At 51.0% G+C, this 21,709-nt stretch overlaps 1 protein-coding gene across 1 annotated transcript in view; it reads left to right on the forward strand.

Moving 5' to 3' along the window:
• Positions 1–536: 536 nt before the first annotated feature.
• VWF (von Willebrand factor) overlaps positions 537–21,709 on the forward strand; it is a 125,850-nt gene continuing 104,677 nt past the window's right edge. The window contains 6 exon segments of the mRNA XM_010845201.1: positions 537–784; positions 2,646–2,700; positions 4,195–4,359; positions 11,214–11,316; positions 11,589–11,797; positions 12,918–13,039. Of these exon segments, the coding sequence (XP_010843503.1) occupies positions 2,646–2,700; positions 4,195–4,359; positions 11,214–11,316; positions 11,589–11,797; positions 12,918–13,039 (654 nt within the window). The 5' untranslated portion in view covers positions 537–784.

The following is a 21,709-nucleotide window of genomic DNA, read 5'->3' on the forward strand; positions in this document are numbered from 1 at the left end:
TGGGTTTGGAAGCATCTTTGGGAAGAAGACAGCCTCCAACCATCCAGCCATCATCTCAGAAAGGCCAGGACCAGTGACCAGGCCCCTTACCTGTAAAGCAACCATTCTCTGTCCGGGACCCAGCCTGGTGGCCCTCGTGGGGGCTGGGACCCGATCTCTCACACCTTGCGGGGCAGGAAGCTTCAGCTCTCTCCTTCCTCTAAACACAGTTGCTCAGCTGGCTCAGGTGGAGGTGTTTCTCCAACCTACCCTGGAGTCTGGCCCTGGAGATCGGATCCAGAAGCTCTGTTGCTCTGGCCTGGGTTCCTCCCCAGCCTGGGCCAGCCTGTCTGGGACAGCCAGCCTCCCTGGTCCACCGGTTTGTGGGGCGCTGCCTATGGAAGGATCAGGGCCTATGCGGGGGCCCTGGAGGGCCAGGAGGCTCACTGGGGCAGAGGCTAAGAGGCCTCCCACCAAACTGTTCAAAGCCTTATCGCCTCGGAGGTGTTTCTAGTACCATTTCCGTCCATTGTTTCCTCTGGGTCATTAGGAGGAGGCCTGTCTCCTGTTGTGGCTGCTCACAGCTACTGTGGTGGGAAAAGAGGGGGGCAGGCGGGCTGACCGCAGACGTCACGATTTGGGCTTTATCACCCTTCGGTCACAGGGTGTCCGCGGCCTGGGGATCACTCACCAGCAAGACTGTCCAAAGCCGCAGAAGTTCCTGGAGAGCATGGCCTAGGGCTGGCGGCAGCACTGTGGAGGCAGAGTTTCCTTGGAGACACCTGCACCCCCTTCCACAGGGAAGGTACGGGCTTTGGGAGGGGGGTTGGCTCACTGTGGAATGAGATGCAGGACAGACCCCCCACCGCCCGCCCTGGGGACCTGGGGTTCTCCTTCCGGGGACTAGTGTGCCGGGGTGATTCACAGCCAAGGACCCTCCTAATGCCGTCTTCTCCACCTGCCTCTGGGGGTTCTGTGACTGCTTCTGTTCCTGCCAGGGCTTTACTGCTTGTAGTGCTTGACCAGACAGGAAGAGACAAGCCCTACTCTCACCTCTGGGTACCTTCCGGAAGCAGCCTGATGTACCTGTGTGTATGGCTGAGACCAAGGCTTGGACATATTGGACATCAGAGTGTTCCTTCCCCAGAAGAATTATATATGAATGGGGTTTACCTTTCCCTTGTTTGGTCAGATGGGACAGTGGGTGGGAAAGGACCACCCCACCCCCGCAACCGCTTCCCCCTGCCAGTGAATGCCAGATGACAGAAAAGTGTTAAGTTGCTCAGTTGTGTTCAACTCTTTGTGACCGCATGGACTGTAGCCCACCAGGCTCCTCTGTCCACAGGATTGTCCAGGCAAGAATACCAGAGTAGGTTGCCATTTTCTTCTCCAGGGGAGGATCCAGGAATCCCTGGATTCCTGATCCAGGGATCCAACGGGGGTCTCCCACATTGCAGGCGGACTCTTTACCATCTGAGCCATTAGGGAAGGCCAAATGAGAGACCCTGAACTTAATTTAGCTGCTTTTCCAGAGGAGACAGCTATGGCTGTAGCCCTGAGGGACTCAGGGTATGCTCAGCCAGTCAAGGTCAGTGGTCCCTTTCTTGAAGAGGGGGAGTCACACCTCTGGGAACCTTACCAGCCACCCAGGGCTGCTGGACTCCTGTCCACTTACCAGATCAACTCAGCAGATTTTTCCTGAACGCCTCCTGGGTGCTGGGCATTGTGCTAGGTGCTGGGGTAGGGATGAGAGAGGGAGTTCATGTACCTTGTGGGTGCCTATGTGTGTGCTAAGTCGCTTCAGTCATATCCAACTCTTTGCAGCCCCATGGACTATAGCCTGCCAGGCTCCTCTGTCTGTGAGGATTCTCCAGGCAAGAATACTGGAGTAAGTTGCCATGCCCTCCTCTAGGGGATCTTTCCAACCCAGGGATCGAACCGTGTCTCTTATGTCTCCTGCACTGGTGGGTTCATTACTACTAGCATCACCTGGGAGGCTCACTTTGTGAGTGACTGCCCAGCAAGTCTGGTTCCTGAAGGTTCTCGAAGCCTGGTGCCTGTGGTAGGAATGGAAGTGTGAGACAGTTCCTCTTCTCCAGTTTGCTGTCAAGTGTGGAAGGATGAGGAGAAGGAGGGAATGAGCTGCTTCCTGCTCTGAGCTGCTGAAGGATCAGGGAATGATGGGGGTCAGGCTGGCGGGGGGCAAGGGAGGGCAAGGCAGAGCTTTCCTCTCAGTGTGCCACAGGGATCCCTGTTTGGGGAAGGGTGCCTGGCGTTCTGACCCAGTGATTATTACTCTTGAGCCTGACCTGCTTTTTTGGGGACCAGCAGTCCATGTTTAGGTCTTTCCCAGTGGCTCAGCTGTAAAGAATCCACCTTCAGTGCAGGAGATGCCAGTTCGATCCCTGGGTGGGGAAGATCCCCTGGAGGAGGAAATGGCTATCCACTCCAATATTCTTGCCTGGAGAATTCCATGGACAGAGGAAGCTGGCAGGCTACAGTCCACGGGGTCCCAAAGAGTTGGACACGACTGAGTGACTGAGCACAGTCTATGTTTAAGGGGGAAATGAGGGTCATTCTTTTCTCTTGCTTAAAAAATTCTCCCCACAACACGTGTGGCCAGTAGCACAGACCAGCAGCTGCTCACCTCTCCCACTTCTCCACAGATGTTTCCCACCAGGCTCGCGAGGCTGCTGCTTGCTGTGGCCCTCACTTTGCCAGGTAGGTCCCACGTGCTGCCACTCTTCAATTCTGCCTCGGGCCATTGGGAACCACCCCCTGCCAGGGGCCAGCAGGTGTGTCTAGAGCACACCTGTGTGCCCAGCCCTACGTTCGGCTCCTGCTGGGGCTGTGGAGTCACAGGGTCCCTGGTTAATTTCTCTTCTGCAGAGCCCACCGCTCCTGATGTGTGTTTCTCAAGGAGTTGGTGCCTGCAAGTGTCTTCTCTGATTGGGGAATTAAGAAGCACCAGGGCTACACAGGACAGTCCTTTAGGACGGGGATGGAGGATGGGGAAAAGGAACCTAAGACTTGGGTAGATTATTAGTTTTTGAGTGGCTGGTGGGGCTCATTTATTTGTGTAGCTGTACATCCCATAGTAGCGATGAAGAAGCCGAGGGTCAGAGAGGAAAAACAACTGCTCTAAAGTCACATAGAACCAAGATCAGAGGTCAGTTCTCCTGGGTCTCAGGCCAGCTCTCCTCCACTGTAGACACTGCCTTTCCTCCCTCACTGAGATGCTGAGTCTATGAATGGCAAAAGGGACCCTTTTCTGATCCTGGTCTCACCCTCGTCTCCACTTAGATAACTAGGTCAGCAGCACTCAACCCGCTGCCCTCAGGGGCAGATGTACGTTTGTCATCCCTCTGCATCTTCCTGTTAACTGTAACCCTAACCCTAGCAGGAGGGTCCTGGGCCAGAGGATGCAGAAAACTTGGAGACTGACTGCTGTGATTTCCTACCTGCCAGCACATACACATACGCATGTACACTGTGAGGTGAAGTTGGCAAGTGTCAGCGTATGATCTCGCAGGGGCTAACATTTCATAGGTTCTATGGGTCAGGCACACTGCTCTATTGATCTATTTAGAATTTAATATGTTCAAGATATACCAGTAGATTAAAGGACACTCATTACAATCTATTTACACATCAGAAAACTGCAAAATGTTAGAACCTATACCAAATTCATTTCAATGCAAGGTACAATACAGCCCACCAAAAATCATGTTTTGGAAGTATGGCATGGTAAATTCTTCATAATATATTGGGAAATAAACAGGTTATAAGTCCTTTGCTCAGTCAGTTTGCTGACATATTTGCAAAAAAACTGTAATTGTTTATACACAGTAAGATAGAAATAAACGGCAAACACTAAAATGTCAACTCTAGTTACTGCTGAATGCTGGTTGCAGATGATTTTAACTTCCTTTATTATTCTTCAATAATATTTTTCATATTTTCTCTAAGGAGCATGCAGTATGCATTTCAAATCATCTGTCATTAAAACGAATCAATTTCCTGAAAAGCAGTTCTTCCATTATTGGGGAGTCCTGAGTCATTCTTGGGGGCCGAAAGCAACAGTTCTAGTGTTGTTTAAGATGGAAAGTCCTTCCCCGTAGCCTGATTTCTGATGGCTGCAGCCTTATTTCTCCTGGGCTGAAGTGGTTTGAGCTGGTGGTACCTGCTGTACTCACGTGTGGGCTTTCCCTCCAGGGGCCCTTTGTGGAGAAGGGGCTCTTGGCAAGTCATCGATGGCCCGGTGCAGCCTCTTCGGAGCTGACTTCATCAACACCTTTGATGAGAGCATGTACAGCTTCGCGGGAGACTGCAGTTACCTCCTGGCAGGGGATTGCAAGACACACTCCTTCTCAATCGTAGGTGAGTCCTTGCCCTAATGGGAGGGCTTCAGAGCGAGGGGGTGGGCAGGAGTGGGGGCAGCCTAGCTCAGCCTTAGCAGGTGAGGGTGTCGGGTTGGGTGTTGTTGAGGTTTCTCATTCTTACGACTGTGCCGAGCCAAGATCATGGTGGGGAATGGCCTCTCCACGACTTAGGGATTCCCTTGACTTCTTCCTGGGTCTCTTCCTGTGGAAGCCTCGTGGATGGAGAGAGTCTTCGTGCTTCTCCAGTGTTTGAGTCCATTGCTCTGGGTCCAGGCAATGCTCAGGAAGCCCTGAAGCATCAAGAGAAATGACCCAGAAAGTGGTTTGTAACAGCCCAAGCATGTAGAAAAGGGAAGGAAGGTTACCTGTTTCTGCTGGAGGTCAGAGTATCAGCTGATGTGGAACATCTCCTGTGTTCCTGGCAAAGGGCTGGTACCATGCCCGTGTTATCTCTGCTCCCCCGAGGCAGCTCTGAGATGTGGGGGGCAGGCAGTTACCCCGGTTTCCCGCATGAAGAGTTGAAGCCCAAGGAGGTCAATGATCCTCCCAAGGGCTGACAGGTAAGATAGTGAGAGCAGGATTTTGATCCTGGGCTTGTCAGGAAGAAGGACCTTGCTCCTGTATTAAGGAGAGAGGGCACTGTCCAGGGCTGGGAGTGGGGCTGGAGGCAGCGATGGAATATTGCAGTTTGGTGAGCTTCACACTCTAACAGTTCACGAGATGTGTGTGGTATGTAAGAGGGATCATGCGAAACCCAGCAAAGGCAGAGTACTTAGCTGTGGTGGGGTGGGGCAGGTGGAGAGGGAGATGGCAATAGACTTACCCACACTGTCACAGAAAAATTTTTGTGGCAATTGTTATAAACACAGTGAGGAAGACTTTACACAGGGAGGGGGGCGGGCACTGCAATGGGGGTTTTGCAGTAGAGGAAAGAATATAACAAGGATGAGTGGGGATTTATAGACAAGGAGCCAGGTGTGGGTGGCTAGATAGAAATTTTTAAAAATATTTATTTACATTACTTATTTATTCAGCTGCGTTGGGTATTAGTTATGGCATGCGGGGTCTTTGTTGTGGTGTGCAGATTTCTCTCTAGTTATGGCACTCAGGCTTAGTTGCTCCATGGCACGTGGGATCTTAGTTCCCTGATCAGGGGTTGAACCCATGTTCCCTCCATTGGAAAGTGGATTCTTAACCACTGGACCAACAGGGAAGTCCCAGGACAGGAAATTACCAAGAGGAAACGTCAGGGGTCTCGGGGAGTCTGGCTAAACCAACTTGACAGGGTTCTTGCTGATGGCAGGACAGGGTGATGCAATGTGCCGAGTGGGTTATGAGGAATATAATTGGATTCTTGCTAAACTAACCTACAGGATTCTCACTAAAACTTGACCAAGTAGGCCAAGGATAGAGTCTAAGAGGAGACCTAACCAAGCAGAGGGCTCAGAAAACCCTGACTCAGGTGTGGTCAAGGAGACTTGGTCAAGGAGAGCATCTTGGTCAACACCCAGACCTCACATGAGATGCAGGCTCAGGGCTCTTGTGGTGTTAACTCCATCAGTTGGGACGATGGCTGCAACACCTCTGTGTTCCAGCATTGGGCGAGGCTTGGCTTGGCTGCTGAGTGAACTGACAGCTGGACCTAGCTCTGGGCTCTCCTGCTTCATTTAAAATATAATTAATTCATTAATTAATTTTTGGCTGTACTACACTGCATGTCAGCTTCCCTGGCAGCTCAGATAGTAAAGAATCTGCCTGCCATTCAGGAGACTAGGTTTGATCCCTGGGTTGGGAAGATCCTCTGGGGAAGGATGACTGCACCCATGAAATTAAAAGATGCTCCTTGAAAGGAAAGCTATGGCAAACCTAGACAGTATATTACAAAGCAGAGACATCACTTTGCCGACCAAGGTCCATTTAGTGAAAGCTATGACTTTTCCAGTAGTCATGTATGGATGTGAGAGTTGGACCTAAAGATGGCTGAGCACCAAAGAACTTATGTTTTTGAACTTTGGTGCTGGAGAAGACTCTTGAGAGTCCCTTGGACTGCAAGGAGATCAAACAAGTCAATCCTAAAGGAAATCAACCCTGAATATTCATTGGAAGGACTGATGCTGAAGCTGAAGCACCAATACGTTGACCACTAGATGCCAAGAGCCAACTCTTTCGAAAAGACCCTGATCCTGAGAAAGATTGAGGGAAGGAGACAAAAAGGCTGATAGAGGATGAGATGGTTGGATGGCATCACCGACTCAATGGATGTGAGTTTAAGCAAGCTCTAGGAGACAGTGAAGGACAGGGAAGCCTGGCGTGTGGTAGTCCATGGGCTCACAAAGAATCAGACACGACTTAGCGACTGAAAAACAACAACACGGATTCTAGTTCCCCAGCCAGGGATCGAACCCTTGCCCCCTGCAGTGGAAGGGCAGAGATGTCCCTTGGGTTCTCCTGCTTCTCTGGCTGCCCCCTTGGACCCTGCCTCTGCTCGAAAACCTATCCCAGTATGGCTTCAGTGGTCTGAACTTCACTGGAATGCCGTTTTCCCTACTGCTCCATGAATCCCTCAAGCACAAGGACTGCATCACACTCATCTTTGTTTCTTTAGCTCCCTGGGGTCTCTGTCAACACCAAAGGTGGGGTGGTGCACAAAGCATGGTTCTTTATTGTATACATGAGCAGTTTTCACGAACAGCAAGGCATGCAAGGCCTTGGGGAGGGGATTTGCTCGGGCAGACAGGACAGGGAAGGTGTCCCGTGTAGTGGGGACAGCAGGAGCACAGGGGAGAGTCTTAAAGGGGTAAGTTTGGTGCCATGCAGCCCAGTGGGGGGATCAATGTGGTGGGAGTTGTGGTCCCCATCAGGCTCACCTGGAGGCTGGTTAAAACACGTTATCGGGGGTCCCCAGCCTTGGCCCAGGGTGTCTATGCCACTGGATCCAGAGTGTGGCTTGAGATATTCAATCAACCCTAGCAAGTTCCCAGATGCTCCTGGGGGTTTGGGACCCAACTTTGAGAAGCACAGGCCTGGGGAAGAGGGGGGTGCAAGACGGGGTGGTGAGGGGAGCTGATGGGGCTGGAACTTGCTGTCTGATGACGGGGTTTGTTTCTCATTTCAGCAGGCAATGAGGGGCTAGCGCAGAGTCTCTGCAGGGAGGGCCAGGAGGAAATCAGTTCTTAGCCAAGATGGTCCTGGAAGGGAGAGAGGCAGGAGGCACGGTGACCTTGGCCATGGTCACCAGGCAGCTGGTGAGAAGGACTGGAGGCGTCCCTAGGGCATGACGAATTGAGGAGGTCATCCTGGACGCTGAACTCTGGGCACCTACCTTGCTTCAGAGGCAGCAGTGGAGAAAAAACACCCTGTCGCCTTCCCTGGGAAGCTGAAGGCCCAGGTCCTTCCTCCTCAAGTGGTCCCAGTGTTTATCTCAGTGGATTTCTCCACCTTGAAAATCATGGTGCACTTGTTTTATTTTAAAGTGTCCATGTGTGAGGTGGTACAGCATTTGTCTTTCTCTATCTGCCGTATTTCACTTAGTACAGCGCCCTTCAGTTCCACCCATGTTGTCGTAAGTGCACTGTGAGCGCTTGGGGGCTTGTCTCTCAAGGTCAAGGTAACGCTGACCTCCCCTCCATACATCTATGCAGGTGGTGTCAGAAGTCTGGCCTCTCTGGCCATCCTTCTTTGGGTTTCAGGGGCCAGGAGGAATGGACGGGCTGAGTTAGGCCTCTCTAATTCAGAGCATCGCCGTGGGATACCCTCTCTGTGTTCTTCTTTTCTTATATCAACTTGCTCTTGTCGAGTGTCAGTTTTCTGGCAGGTAATTGGCCTAAGTCAGGCTATGAATCAATCACATTTCAATGACGACTGGTTTAATTCTCACCCCAAATTGTGCTGCTATTATATTACATTGGAGAAAATGGGCGGCTACTTTGTCTGTTTTGGATGGTGAGGGTAGGGTGCTGGCAGGACACGGGTAACCTGAGGAACTGGACCAGGTAGGGTGGGCTGGCATGATTGCTCCGGGGAAGAGGGGGTGCCGGGTCAGGGGAAGGGACCTGGCAGCCCTGGATGCTGCCCTTCAGTCCTGCAGGCACCGCTGGGCCCTCCCCCACGCCTGTGCTCCATTGTTCTCCGATGACATCCTGTTTCCTCACTTCCAAATCACGAATTCCCGTTCCTCTCCTGCGGACCTTGTCCACATCCTGGGTAAAGTGTTTGTGTCTGAGCACGCAGGGCCACCTGGTGCAAAGGGGAGGCTCTTTGACCTGGTGCTGGCTCCCGGCCAGCAGGCTCCATCCAGGGACTCATGTCAAGGCTCCTAGCTGGCCAGCACGGGGACCTGGGAGAGATCTCGGGAGTCCTGGTGGCCCCCACACTGGGATCTGGCTCCCATAGCAGCCCCAAGAGCCATGGACAATCTGCACGGTTCTGAGTGAGCTTCCAGCCTGAGACTCTTGTCTCTACCTCAGGGCGTCATGGCCAGGTCAGATCAATCACTGCTGTGCAGCTTTAGGCTGATGTCCACCTGCATCAGAGTCGCAGGGTGGAGGACGGAGTGTTTGTTAGAGACGCAGATCAGTGAGTCCCACACTAGGAAGGCAGAGACAGCACTTGGGTTGAACTCGGCTTCCTGGAGTGCTCCTCACTCACCCAGGGAAGGTCTTGCTCCCTCACTTAGATCCTCAGTCCCTGAGTTCAAGAGGCCAGAAAGGAGACGGGGTATAGTGGGAGCTTCTCTGGCTCGCCCCTGAGATGGACACCTTGCCCTCCCTCTTGCAAGCACAGGAAGTGCAGACCTGCTGGTCTGCAGGGCATGGGAGTGTTCCCCAGCACTGGGCTCGCTGGCAGTTTCTAATGGCTTGTCTTTCTAATGGCTGCCCATCATCAGGGTCCTTCCCGAGTTCTGCCGGGAGAGTAGGAAGCAAATAAAGAAGAGGGCTGATGGAGAGTTCTCCCCTGCATTAGCAGTTCACAGCCCTGATGCTCCATTAAGAAGTTTGTGTGACAAAGGGAGGTTTGGACTTGGAGTCAGAAAGCCCGGGTGGTTAGTGGTGTAAACTAGTACTTCTCAACTTGGGTGATTTTCCCCCTAGAGGACATGGAGTCTGGAGGCATTTGGTGTTGTCACAACTGGGGGTGGATGCTAGTGGCATCTGACGGGCAGAAGCCAAGGATGCTGCTAATGACCTACATGCAGAGTGGCCCCCACAGCAAAGAAGTATCTGGCCCCCAGTGTCAACAGCGCTGAGGTGGAGAAAACCTGCTGTACACTTGGGCCTCAGTCTCTCCATCTGTAAAATGGAGTCAGTCTAGGTCAACGTTTTGCAAACTGAGTCAAAAACTATGGGTCATAAAATGAATATTATCGTTGTCGCCAGCATTAAAAAAATTTAAACAGAAAAGAATAGAAGACATCAGAAATTACCAGAGTTCACGGCTCTGGTAAGGGTAGGGGTGTCGTGGGAAATGTGTGTGCGCGCACACTGGATCATGAAGTCATTGGTATTTTTACTCCACTTTCTGGGCAAAAACTTTTTAAAAATTTATTTTCTCAGACAGTAAAGAATCTGCCTGCAAAGCAGGAGACCCAGGTTCGATCCCTGGGGTAAGAAGACCCCCTGGAGAAGGGAATGGCAACCCACTCCAGTATTCTTGCCTGGAGAATGCCATGGACAGAGGAGCCTGGTGGGCTACAGTCCATGCGGTCGCAAATGAGTTGGACAAGATTGAGTGACTAATACTTTCATGTTTTTTGAATTACCATGTTGTGTTTATTACTGCTGTACAACAAAGTGACTCAGTTATACATGCATATATATACACACACACACACATTCTTTTTCATATTCTTTTCCTTTATGTTAATCATAGGATATTGAATATAGTTCCCCATTCTATACAGTAGGACCTTGTTGCTTATTCATCCTGGGAATCCCAAACTTCCGATCCAACCTCCCCCTCCCCTTCCCCTTGCCAATCACCTGTCTGTTCTCTGTGTCCTTGATTCTGTTTCGTAGGTGTGTTCATTTGCGTCATAGTTTAGATTCCCCGTATAAGTGAGATCATATGGTGTTTGTCTTTCTCTTCCTGACTTATTTCCCTTAGTATGATACTCTCTAGGTCCAGCCATGTTGAGGCAGATGGCATTGTATTCGTTTTCATGGCTGAGTAGTGTTCTGTTGTGTGTGTGTATCCTCTTCCTTGTCCATTCCTCTGTTGGTGGGCATTTGGTTGCTTCCATGTTTTGGTTATTGTGAACAGTGCTGTTGAGAACATAGGGGCGCATGTATCTTTTTGAACTACAGTTTTATCTGGATATACGCCTACGGGTGGCATCGCTGGATCGTATGGAAACTCTATTTTGAGTTTTTTGAGTAATTGTCATACTATTTTCCATAGCAGTTGCACCAGTTTACAATCCCACCAACAGTGTAGGAGGGTTCCCTTTTTAAGAGACCATTTTAAATAACACATCCCAGGGTTCATGTCACCAATAATTCACATGGTGGCTTTGATTCACTGCTTTACAATGTATTTGACTCATGCTTAATTTTGTCTTTATACTTTGATTGTAAACTCCTGGAAGGAAGGAGTCAGGATTTTACAGTTTCCTTTAAAGGAATAGACTATTAGAAGCCCTTGTATACAGAAGGCACTCAATAAATATTCCTAGATGTATGGAAAGATGAGTGAGCATATGAGATTTTGAGGGAGATTTCTGTTGCCCATTTGTTAATTCTTTGGGGGGAGTTTCCCACTGAGATAAGATTACAGAGATGATGGTTATAAATAAATGCGTTCACTTTTTTGGGGTAATAATTGCTACCCAGTTTAAATGATTCTTTTCTTTTTCAGGGGACTTCCAAGGTGGTAGAAGAATGGGTCTCTCGGTGTACCTAGGGGAATTTTTCGACATCCATGTGTTTGTCAACGGTACCGTGCTGCAGGGGGGCCAGCAGTAAGTCGGAGCCCAGAAAGTTCAAATTAGAAGAGGCCCTGAGAATCCCCCTTTGTGCTCTCCCTCGTTTTTTCAAAGGAGTGGGGCCCAGAGAGAGACAATACCTGTGCCCAGAGGAGGTGAGAAGGGTGGGTGAGAGTGGGGAATCCTGACTCCGAGACCAGGCTCCCAGCCTCTGCATGGCAGTCTGAACCCTGCAGAACACGGTCAGGTTGATGGGTTGAGGGACTCCCAGAAAACGGCTCCTTCCTGAGCTCCTCCTGTCTCCCCAGCGTCTCCATGCCCTATGCCACCAGAGGGCTATACCTGGAGACCGAGGCCGGGCACCACAAGCTGTCCAGCGAGTCGTATGGCTTTGTGGCCAGGATCGACGGCAGCGGGAACTTCCAAATCCTGCTGTCGGACAGACACTTCAACAAGACCTGTGGGCTGTGCGGTGACTTTAACATCTTCGCCGAAGATGACTTCAGGACTCAAGAAGGTAAGATTTTCTGGGACAGCGTTCCCCGAGGCTGTGGTTGTGTTACCCTGCTCACCAACCTACACTGGGACTCCTCCCCTGGTGCTCCACCTTCCCTGAGTCCTCACCTCAGTTTATCTCATGAACTTTATCTCTTAGCATTCCACCTCAAGGCCTAGATCTGTCCTCAAGTCAATACTCAGACCTGACTTGGTTCAACTTTGAATTCCCCACGTGGTAGACGTTTGATAAATGCCGGATGATCTGAACAGGTCCTCCTGTGCCACTCTGATGGAACTTCGCACATGAAATCTATAAAAGGTGGTCCTCTGCCGGTTTATGTGTACGTGTGCATGTGTGTATGTGTGCATGTATGTGTGTGTGTGTGTGTGTATGTTCATGAGAAATAGGAAGTATAATGATATGGACTATGTGAAAACCACTGCTAATCCTCATTTTTCTTCTGAAAATTTCAATTACATAAACATTTATGTGGGCTTCCCTGGTGGCTCAGAAAAGAATCCTGGTGGCAAAGAACCTGCCAGCCAATGCAAGAGACATGGGTTTGATCCCTGGCTCGGGAAGATCCCCTGAAGGAGGAAATGGCAACCCACTCCAGTATTCTTGCCTGGAAAATTCCCAAGCACAGAGGAGCCTAGTGGGCTACGGTCCATGGGGTCACAAAGAGTCGGACATGACTGAGTAACTGCTGCTGCTGCTGCTGCTAAGTCGATTCAGTCGTGTCCGACTCTGTGCGACCCCATAGACGGCAACCCACCAGGCTCCCCCGTCCCTGGGATTCTCCAGGCAAGAACACTGGAGTGTGTTGCCATTTCCTTCTCCAATGCATGAAAGTGAAAAATGAAAGTGAAGTCACTCAGTCGTGTCCGACTCTTAGCGACCCCATGGACTTCAGCCTACCAGGCTCCTCCATCCATGGGATTTTCCAGGCAAGAATACTGGAGTGGGGTGCCATTGCCTTCTCCAGACTGAGTGACTAAATAACATCAAAACCCCTGCTGCACAGGGCTGTGTTCAAATCTAAACAAAGTTGATTCAGGTGCCTACAGATCTGGAGTTTTCACCCAGCAGTCCCAGGTCTCATGACCATGGCTCCATCCTCCTGAAACTTTCTCTACAGGAACCCTGACCTCAGACCCATACGACTTTGCAAACTCCTGGGCCCTGAGCAGTGAGGAGCAGCGGTGCCCACGGGTGTCCCATCCCAGCAGCTCCTGCAACGTCTCCTCCGAGCTGCAGAAGGTGGGTCACCTAGGCTGGGCGTGATCTGGGTGGTGCGGGGCTTTAGGAGTCAAGAGACAGAATGAGGTCCCATCCCAGGCCCTCCATCCTGAGGAGGACGGGGTCCACCTTGGAGGGTCCCTCTGGCTGCTCTGTGTCCCATGAGCCCCTTTCCTCTGGAAAACCAACTGTGGTTCGAGTTGGGCTGACCCTAATCTTGTTAATAATACTGTCCTGGGCCTGGAACTCTAGAGATGGGCCTGGTCCAATGAGTCGGTACAGCGAGTTACTATACTTTCCTGTTTTACATTCCAATGCCCCCTCAGCCCCAAATATCCCCATTGTCACCTGCTACCTGTCTGAAATTCTGCTGTGGAAAACCATTTTTAAAAAATATTTATTTTTGGGTGCTCTGGGTCTTTGTTGCTCTGCATGGGCTTTTTCTGGTTGTGTTACATGACCTATTCAATGTGATGGCTCCTCTTGTTTCAGAGCATGGGCTCTAGGGTGTGCAGGCGTCAGTAGCTGCAGCTCACAGGCTGAGTTGCTCCGACCAGGAATCGAACCCGCATCCCCTGCATTGGCAGGTGGATTCTTATTCATTGTGCCACCAAGGAAGTCTAGAAAACCATACCTTTTTAAGGGCCCGATAAGTGGTTGTTATAAAGCACAAATAGAGGGCAAGGACCTGAAGTCTCACTAGCAATCAGCAGGGAGGGAGTTACTTTATATTTGGGTGGGGGAGGGGAGAAACTGGGGGGAGAGGAGACACTGCCGGGAGGGGAGGGGCAGGGCCTGCTACCAGCCACCAGCTTGGATGTTGTCAGAGTTTCCTGAGGCTGGAGTGGCAGACTGTCTCAAACTCACTGACTTACAGCTACGGATATACATTCTTACAGTACCAGAAGGCAGAAGGCTGAATTTGGTTTCAAGGTGTCTGCAGAGCTGGGTCCCTCCGGAGGTCTAGGGGAGAGCCCCCCTTGTCTCTTCCAGCTCTTTGGGTGTGGGGCTCCTTGGCTTGTGGCCCCATCCCTTCACTTGCTCCCTCTGTGGTCATGTGGCTTCCTTGTCCACATGCTTCCGTCCAAGTCTCAGCTCCATTGGTGACTCCGCCCATCCCTCCCCCAGTTCTTAGCAGCTCCTTCCGCTTCAGGGCTACCCTTTATGATCCCATTTGGGGAGAAGGGGTCCAGGTGGGAGTGATCTGCAGGACGCACCTTGCCTCCGCCTTCTGTAGGTGGAGACAAGATGGTCTCTGTGCTTCTGTGTGGTGGGTGTTGGGATGCTTTAGGTAGGAAAGACCTCCCTCAGTGGAGGACCTCCTCTTCTCAGGGGTCAGGCTGCCAGGGCTGAGGGAGGACGGAGCAGCATGGGTCCGGGGTTGCGGCTGGGCTCTTGTCAACATGCAGTGCCCTGAACAGGCTGCGCTCAGAGACTCCGCCGCTGTCTGGGGAATGAGATCCTTGTAAGTCAGGTTCCCAGAAAGTGGAGGTTTGTGAGCAGGGAGTGGCTCTCGGGGTGTGAGAGAGGCAGGGCTGTGCAGGGGGAGAAGCTGAACGCTGTGTAGTTCCAATCAAGGCCTCAGCCGGCCCTTCAAGGAGTTCTGAAAGCTGGGTGGCCCCATGGGGCGAGGGGCCCACACTGACCAGTCGGTCACTGGATGGAGGCTGCCTCTGGACAAGGAGGAAGGACGGCTCCCCTAGACTGAGGGCGGTGCCTGCAGAGTGACTCGGCTGTGAGCCCCCAGCAGCCAACATGCTCAGCTTCTGGTGGGTGAGTCCTGCTCCGAAGGGCGTCTGCATTGCACCCAACATCCCCTGTAGAGCTTGGCTACCTGACAGCATCACCTCCCTGCCTCCCATCCAGGGAGCACGCACGATGTTCCAACCTACCATCATGCAGGGAGAGGGTGACCTCTGCTTATCCCCAGAACCACTGCCATGATGGGACTTGACAGGCCAAGTAAGCCCCTCCTCTGGGACTGTGTGGTTGTGCAGAGCGATGAGGAAACCAGAGCTGGGTGGAGGGGGGTGAGATTAAGGAGCTGCCTTGAGTCATCAGGGAGCACTGCAGAGTCAGAGTCCACACCCTGCCCTGCCCCCTCCTCTGCTGTTCTGGCTGTACCACCTCAGGCCACCCAAGTGATGACTCCAGACTTGTTTTCCTTCAGGAGTCTGGCTCCATGAATCTTGCTGCCTTCAGCTCTAAAACTCTTTGACTGTGTGTTTCTCTGGGTTGAGCTAAAGAGAGAGTTGATAATAGAGCTTCCCTGGTGACTCAGATGCCTCCAATGCAGGAGACCTGGGTTTGATCCCTGGGTCGGGAAGATCCCCTGGAGGAGGGCATGGCAACCCACTCCAGTGTTCTTGTCTGGGAAATCCCTATGGACAGAGGAACTTGGAGGGCTACAGTCCATGAGGTCACAAAGAGTTGGACACAACTGAAGTGACTAACACTTTCACTCAGTAAATATTCAGTGGATGGATGGATGCAAATTAGGTGGGGTCATTTATCCAGGGAATGGGCCACCCCACAATCATAACTGAGGATTCTTCATTTGTAGAACAAATCTGCACATAAGTGGAGAAATTCTAGCCTACTCTTATTCCAGAAGTTAAATAAAACACACCACACCACGCACACACACACACCCTTTCCTTAGCATGAGAAAGCTTCATTATTACTCAGTCTTTCCACTTTCAAGCAACAGTTTATCTTCCGAACCAAGGAGTATGTCAGGCGCAGGAAAATGCTCTGGGTCATGTTCATTTCAGCTGCCTACACTATAACCACAATCTCTGATGTATCAACAAGTCCATTCCTAACGCCTCTTTTCCTTGGGTTTCCAATGTTTCAGTGGTGCGAGGTTTTCCCAGCTAGTCCCTCAACATCTCTGTCACCTAGCACACAGCACAACACTGGCAGCTTACAGAGACGGACTGAGTTCCAAACCCCGGGAGGAGAGGGTATTGTCTTGGGAAAGAGGGTAGTTCCCTCTTCTTTTCAGGAAAACTTTGAAAAAGCAGACACTTGCCCTTGTAGCCCTTCCAGCTTTCCTATCCCCGGACCGTTTACCAGATTGGTAACTCTGGGCAGGACACTTGCCTTCTCCAAGCCTCAGTTTCCACATATGTAAAAGAAACAACAGACCAGTGCCTGCTCCACATATCCTTATAAAAGGATACGTGTGGAGTGCTTAGCGCAGTGGGGCTCAATTGGCTGAGCTGTTATTGTTATTATTATTTTTGAGTCTGCATTTGCCCCTGGGGTGGCCACACTTTGAGAGCAGGAGTGGAGGAAGCAGGCCAAACACACACAACACTTGAAGTGTTAAGCCCAAACTTCCTTTTTTCTCTCCTCCTCTCCCCCCAGCTATAACCCCATTCTTTCTGGGGGAGTTGAGCACAGCGTGGGGTTAGAAGGAGAGTGAGGCGCAGAGGCACCCGGACACGGAGGGTGGGGAACAGGCAGAAGCCAGCTTTTCTTCTGGGGCTGCTTGTAACCCAGGGGAATTTGGGGCTGAGGGGACTCCAGAAGCCCTGAGCAGCGAGGAGCAGAGGAGAAGGGGTTTTACCATCTCTTCCTTTTGTTTCCAAACTTACACTTCCACCGATGGTTGTGGTTAGCTGTCTTCCGCCCTTTCCGGTGTTGTCTAGGCAGGGGTAGGATTGAGGTATGTGACAGGGGATAAGGGGGTCGGGAGTGGGGGGGGGTTAATTAGTGAGTTAGGTGGGCAGTTCATGGGCACCTCTGACACCCAGGGCATGGGCTTTGTCTCACTTTAGTTTGCAAAACACAGGCATCATAGAGTAAGCTCAAGATAAATGCTCCCACCCTCGGGGTACAAAGGAATACTCTCGTTTACACCTAAGAAGTGGGAGGTGGAGAGCGGATTTCCAAATGGGGAAACCTGATACAGAGGCCCGAGTGGAGGAGGGAGCCTGGCACTCTGTCTCCTGGAGACAGAGGTGGGGAGGTGGGGAGGTGGGGGCAGAGAATCCACAGAGGCCCTGTTTGTCTCCCCTGGGCCTTTGGGGGCTCCAACTGTACATTCGCTACTCACTTTGTCTCCTGGGTGCATTAAGGTTCTTACTAACCAGTGTCCTGGGACCAGTTTAAGAAACTGGTTACTAAGTTCTCAGAGCTGGGCCAAGGCCCCCGAACACACACCTCCCAAGGCACAAGATCCTCCTGAACTCCAGTTTCAGGCTGTTTACCTGAGAAGAGGGGGCGGGGCTTCATCATCCAATCAGGCTGTGATTGTCCACGAGCGGGGCGCCCTCATTGGCTGGAAAACACATCCCAGCAGGTGATAACTGCAATCTCGAATTGTCCACAGCCTGTTGGGTCTCGCTGGGTCCTTGGGTTCAGTCAGAAGTCGGGGCTGGTAAATCCCTTTACCAGAGTCTGCCACTGTGGCTCCAAGAGCCATATTCAGTGGCCAAGTGTTCGGTGGGAGAGACGGTGCTGACCCAGCCGCCAGGGGCTCTCTGTCTTTCCGAGGTGGCAGCAAGGAGTCAGCTCGTTGAGAGCCAGGTCATATTACTTATACCCGGGGGAATGAATGTTTCCTTGTTATGCCAACAAAACCGGAGCCTCTCTACTGGGACGCATAATGGCTTGTTTGATTGCACAAAGATTTGCAGTACTATTTAGCTTCTCCGAGGGCAGGGCTGCTGGTGTCTGGGGCTTAGGGTGCAGACCTAGTAATAAAAAGTGCCAAACTATAGATACTCAAATAATTGGTATTCATTTGCAGGTAACTCCATTGCACGGTGAACGTTTTAGAAAGATCCTTAGGTCACTTAAAAAAAAAAAAATTCTGACAGCCTAGGAAATGTCAGCGTGGGTTGAACCTTATACAGGGATCTTAGTTTTTATCCTGGAGTCCTGTCTGCAGTGTGAAGCCCAGGGCTCCGGGAGGCTGGGTAGGGGATGCAGCTGGTCTATGCGATGTTCTTTCTAATTAGAAAAAGACACCCTTTTCTTGAGACACTTTACCATCACCTGCTGGGAAAGTGCTGTTTTAAGAAATTTAAGGAGCATTAGTCGCTTAGTCATGTCCGACTGGTTGTGACCCCATGAGCTGTAGCCTGCCAGACTCATCTGTCTGTGGAATTCCCCAGGCAAGAATACCGGAATGGGTTGACATTCTTTTCTCCAGGGGATCTTCCTGACCCAGGGATCAAATTTGGGTCTCCTGCATTGCAGGCAGATTCTTTACTGTCTTGAGCCACGAGGGAAGCCCCCTCAGTGGCGCTGAATACTGGGGAAGCAAGATCCCTGCAGTCTGCTTTCTCCAAATCTTACTCAGGACTTCACGTTCAGTGGTGCTCCTACCAGTCACCTAACAGTCCCAGATTGCCTGTTTTCCACTGGTTCCGATTTTAGCATTTTGTGTGTGTGTGACTGAACACAATCCTTATTTCTTTTGTTCTGTTGCTGTTCGTGTCTGCACATCTTCTCCCCCTTGCCTCCTCCTCTGAAGAGCCCACCGTTCACCTGTAAAGCCTCTTCCCCTAAGAAGTCACCTGTCTGCGCTGGAGCTAACATTTGTAAACACACATGTTTAATTTGAATGACCATAAAAGTTTCCTGCATGGCACAAAGAGGCACACAAAATACCCATTCTGTTGGGAACAATGCAATTCACTCTTCACATCCTCATGAAATATTGCCCACGCCTTTTATTTGCAAAGTGCGTACCCAGGTCTTTCTCTTATTTCTGCCCACAGCTGCCCTGGGAGGAAGCTCACAGGCCTGGAGGGAGGTGACCTGGTCTGGGAGGGACTCAGTGCCCTGGCAGAGCTGAGGGCTTACTGGCCACGTCCACTCCTGGCATCTTTGCTGCCTCTCCTGGCCTCCTGCATTCATGGCCTAGAATAGACTTTTCTTGGAGATTGGAATGAATTTTGTTATGTTTGTTTGTTTGGTAGAATAGTTTTGATTCTTAGAGAGAGGAACTGTGCCCGGACAGTCTGGTTCAGGGAAGGTCAGTATATCTCAAGAAGGGATCCTTGTAATCCAGGAACCCTGGAGGAGTTAGTTATCAGGGACCTGACCTGGCTCTGCAGAGGGGGCCCACCCACTGAGTCCCAGTGATGAGTAGATCTCAGTTGGGTTTTGAACACAAGTATGCACACATATACACGCCTATTTATACACACATATACACACATGCACTCATATACACACACAATACGCATACACACCTGTATATACACATGCATAGAGAAGGCAATGGCACCCCACTCCGGTACTCTTGCCTGGAAAATCCCATGGACGGAGGACCCTGGTGGGCCACAGTCCATGGGGTCGCTAAGAGTCAGACACGACTGAGCGACTTCAATTTCACTTTTCACTTTCATGCATTGGAGAAGGAAATGGCAACCCACTCCAGTGTTCTTGCCTGGAGAATCCCAGGGATGGGGGGAGCCTGGTGGGCTGCCGTCTATGGGGGTCGCACAGAGTCAGACATGACTGAAGTGACTTAGCAGCAGCAGCAGCATACACACATACAGTACACACACATATACACATACACACGAATACATGTATACATGCACATACGCAATATACACAAAGACACACATATACACATAGGCACACACACACACACAATACACGCCTATAAATACACATACACACATATATGTACACATATGCATACACACACATACATACATACATACATACACATATGCACACACACACACACACACACACACACACATTCCCCTTTCTGTGGTATGAGAACTGCTCTCTCAAGTCATCCAGAGGTTAAGGAGTGAGGATTTATTTTGGGGACTTTGTCAAAATCCAAGAACCCGTGGTTTCTAGAGCTTTGCTGTGTCCTCACGTAGTTGCACCCCTGTTCTTCAGCTCGGTCTCCCCTCTGAAGACCAGCAAAGCTCTGCCCGATACTGACCACTGAGGAAATAAGCACCCTTTCCCTTTCCAGCAAATCCCCTTACCCATCTGAGTACAGGGAGGCAGGAGGGGCAGGGAGCCCGTGGGCTGGTGGTGGTGGTGGGACAGTGAGTGACCCTGGCCATTCTGCCTTTGGAGGTCTAGCTTCATGGCAGAGTTCAGGGGCTGCCACTGGGTTTCAAGTTTTCCCTTAAATTGTGTGTGTGTGTTCACTTGCTCAGTCGTGTCTGACTCTCTGCAACCCCATGAACTGTGCCCGCCAGGCTCTTCTGTCCATGGAATTTCCCAGGCAAGAATACTGGAGTGGGTTGTCATTTCCTTCTCCAGGGGATCTTCCCCACCCAGGGATTGAACCTGAGTCTCCTGGGTCTTCTGCATTGCAGATGGATTCTTTACTGCTGAGCCACACCAAGGAAGCTTCCCTTAAATTAAGCAGATGCAAATGCATCCCTAACCCAGCACATTTCCTCCCACATTCCAAGATCTGGCTCAAAAGATCCCATGAAACTGGCTGATACATTTCCACTAAACGGATGCTTTAGTTTAGTGGAAAACTAAAGTTTAGTTTACACATAGGCACATACATACACACAATACACACCTATACATACACATATGCACACACACACACACACGAACACACACACATGCACACACACATGTATATACACATAGACACACACACACACATTCCTAAGACTTTCCCCAAGTGGCTTTCTTTCCCTTCTTCCCTCCTGGCAAGGATAGGAAGCTGCAGATGCCTGATGGCACGTATTTACTGAGATGTTTTTTATTGAGGTTGTATTTGCAATCTCACTCAGGGACAAGACACATAAGAGACAGTGAACAACCATGAAAGAGGACCATGTGAATGCCATCCGGAGTTAGTTAAGGGGCATGTGGTGCAACAGTTCTTATCACAGAGCTGATGACCCTTTCTGACTGGAAGCAGGGTGGGTGGAGCTGTTCCAGACCCAGAGCTTGGACAGATCCCAAACTGGGAACCCGGGGCTGATGCCAGGCTTTTGTCCTCCCGGCCAGCTGGTCCTGCCCTGACCCCTTCTCAGATGCTGCCCAGGAGCACAGTGGGTGGGATGGGTCCTTTGGAGGGTTCTGTAGCCATCTCCCTTGGCACTGGGGACTCCAGGGACATATCCACTTATCCTCCTTCTCATGAAGGCTGTATTCTGACTATCTCAGAGAGAGGAATCTCCAGCTTCACAGAAAGCATCCGTTTAGTGGAAATCTATCAGCCAGTTTCATGGGGTCTTTTGAGCCAGATCTTGGAATGTGGGAGGGAATCCCAAGCCAGGCAGAAGTTATAAATAGAATCAGCAACCCTCCCCCACTCATCCTTGCAGGCTGAGCAATAAGAAACTGGGCCCTTCCCTGGGGGTGAATTCCTGAACCCATGGCTTTGGACCACTTCAGGTCTAGGCGCCTCCAGACCTCCCCAGGGGGCAGCCGCTGAACACCCACTTCAGGGCTCGGCTGAACAATCTTGCACTTTATCTGTTAGTCTCCTCTTTGTTCATGCCAGACCTAGGAATGCCCCCACCCCTGCTCCCTTGTCAACTATTTCAGAACCAACACACGAGCTAAGCTCCAGATCTCTCACTCCTGTTTTTTATCTCCTTGATCCGCACCCGCCCTGCCCCCCCCGCGTCTGCCCTTGGGGAGATGAACTTTTCTCTCCCTCTCCCTCCAACTGGCTTGGCATCTCCAGGGAGTAGGCCTGGTGCTTTTTAACGAACTGAAAAT

This window comes from Bison bison, unplaced genomic scaffold (assembly GCF_000754665.1).
Source record: "Bison bison bison isolate TAMUID 2011002044 unplaced genomic scaffold, Bison_UMD1.0 scf7180017864213, whole genome shotgun sequence".
Taxonomy (NCBI): Eukaryota; Metazoa; Chordata; class Mammalia; order Artiodactyla; family Bovidae; genus Bison; species Bison bison.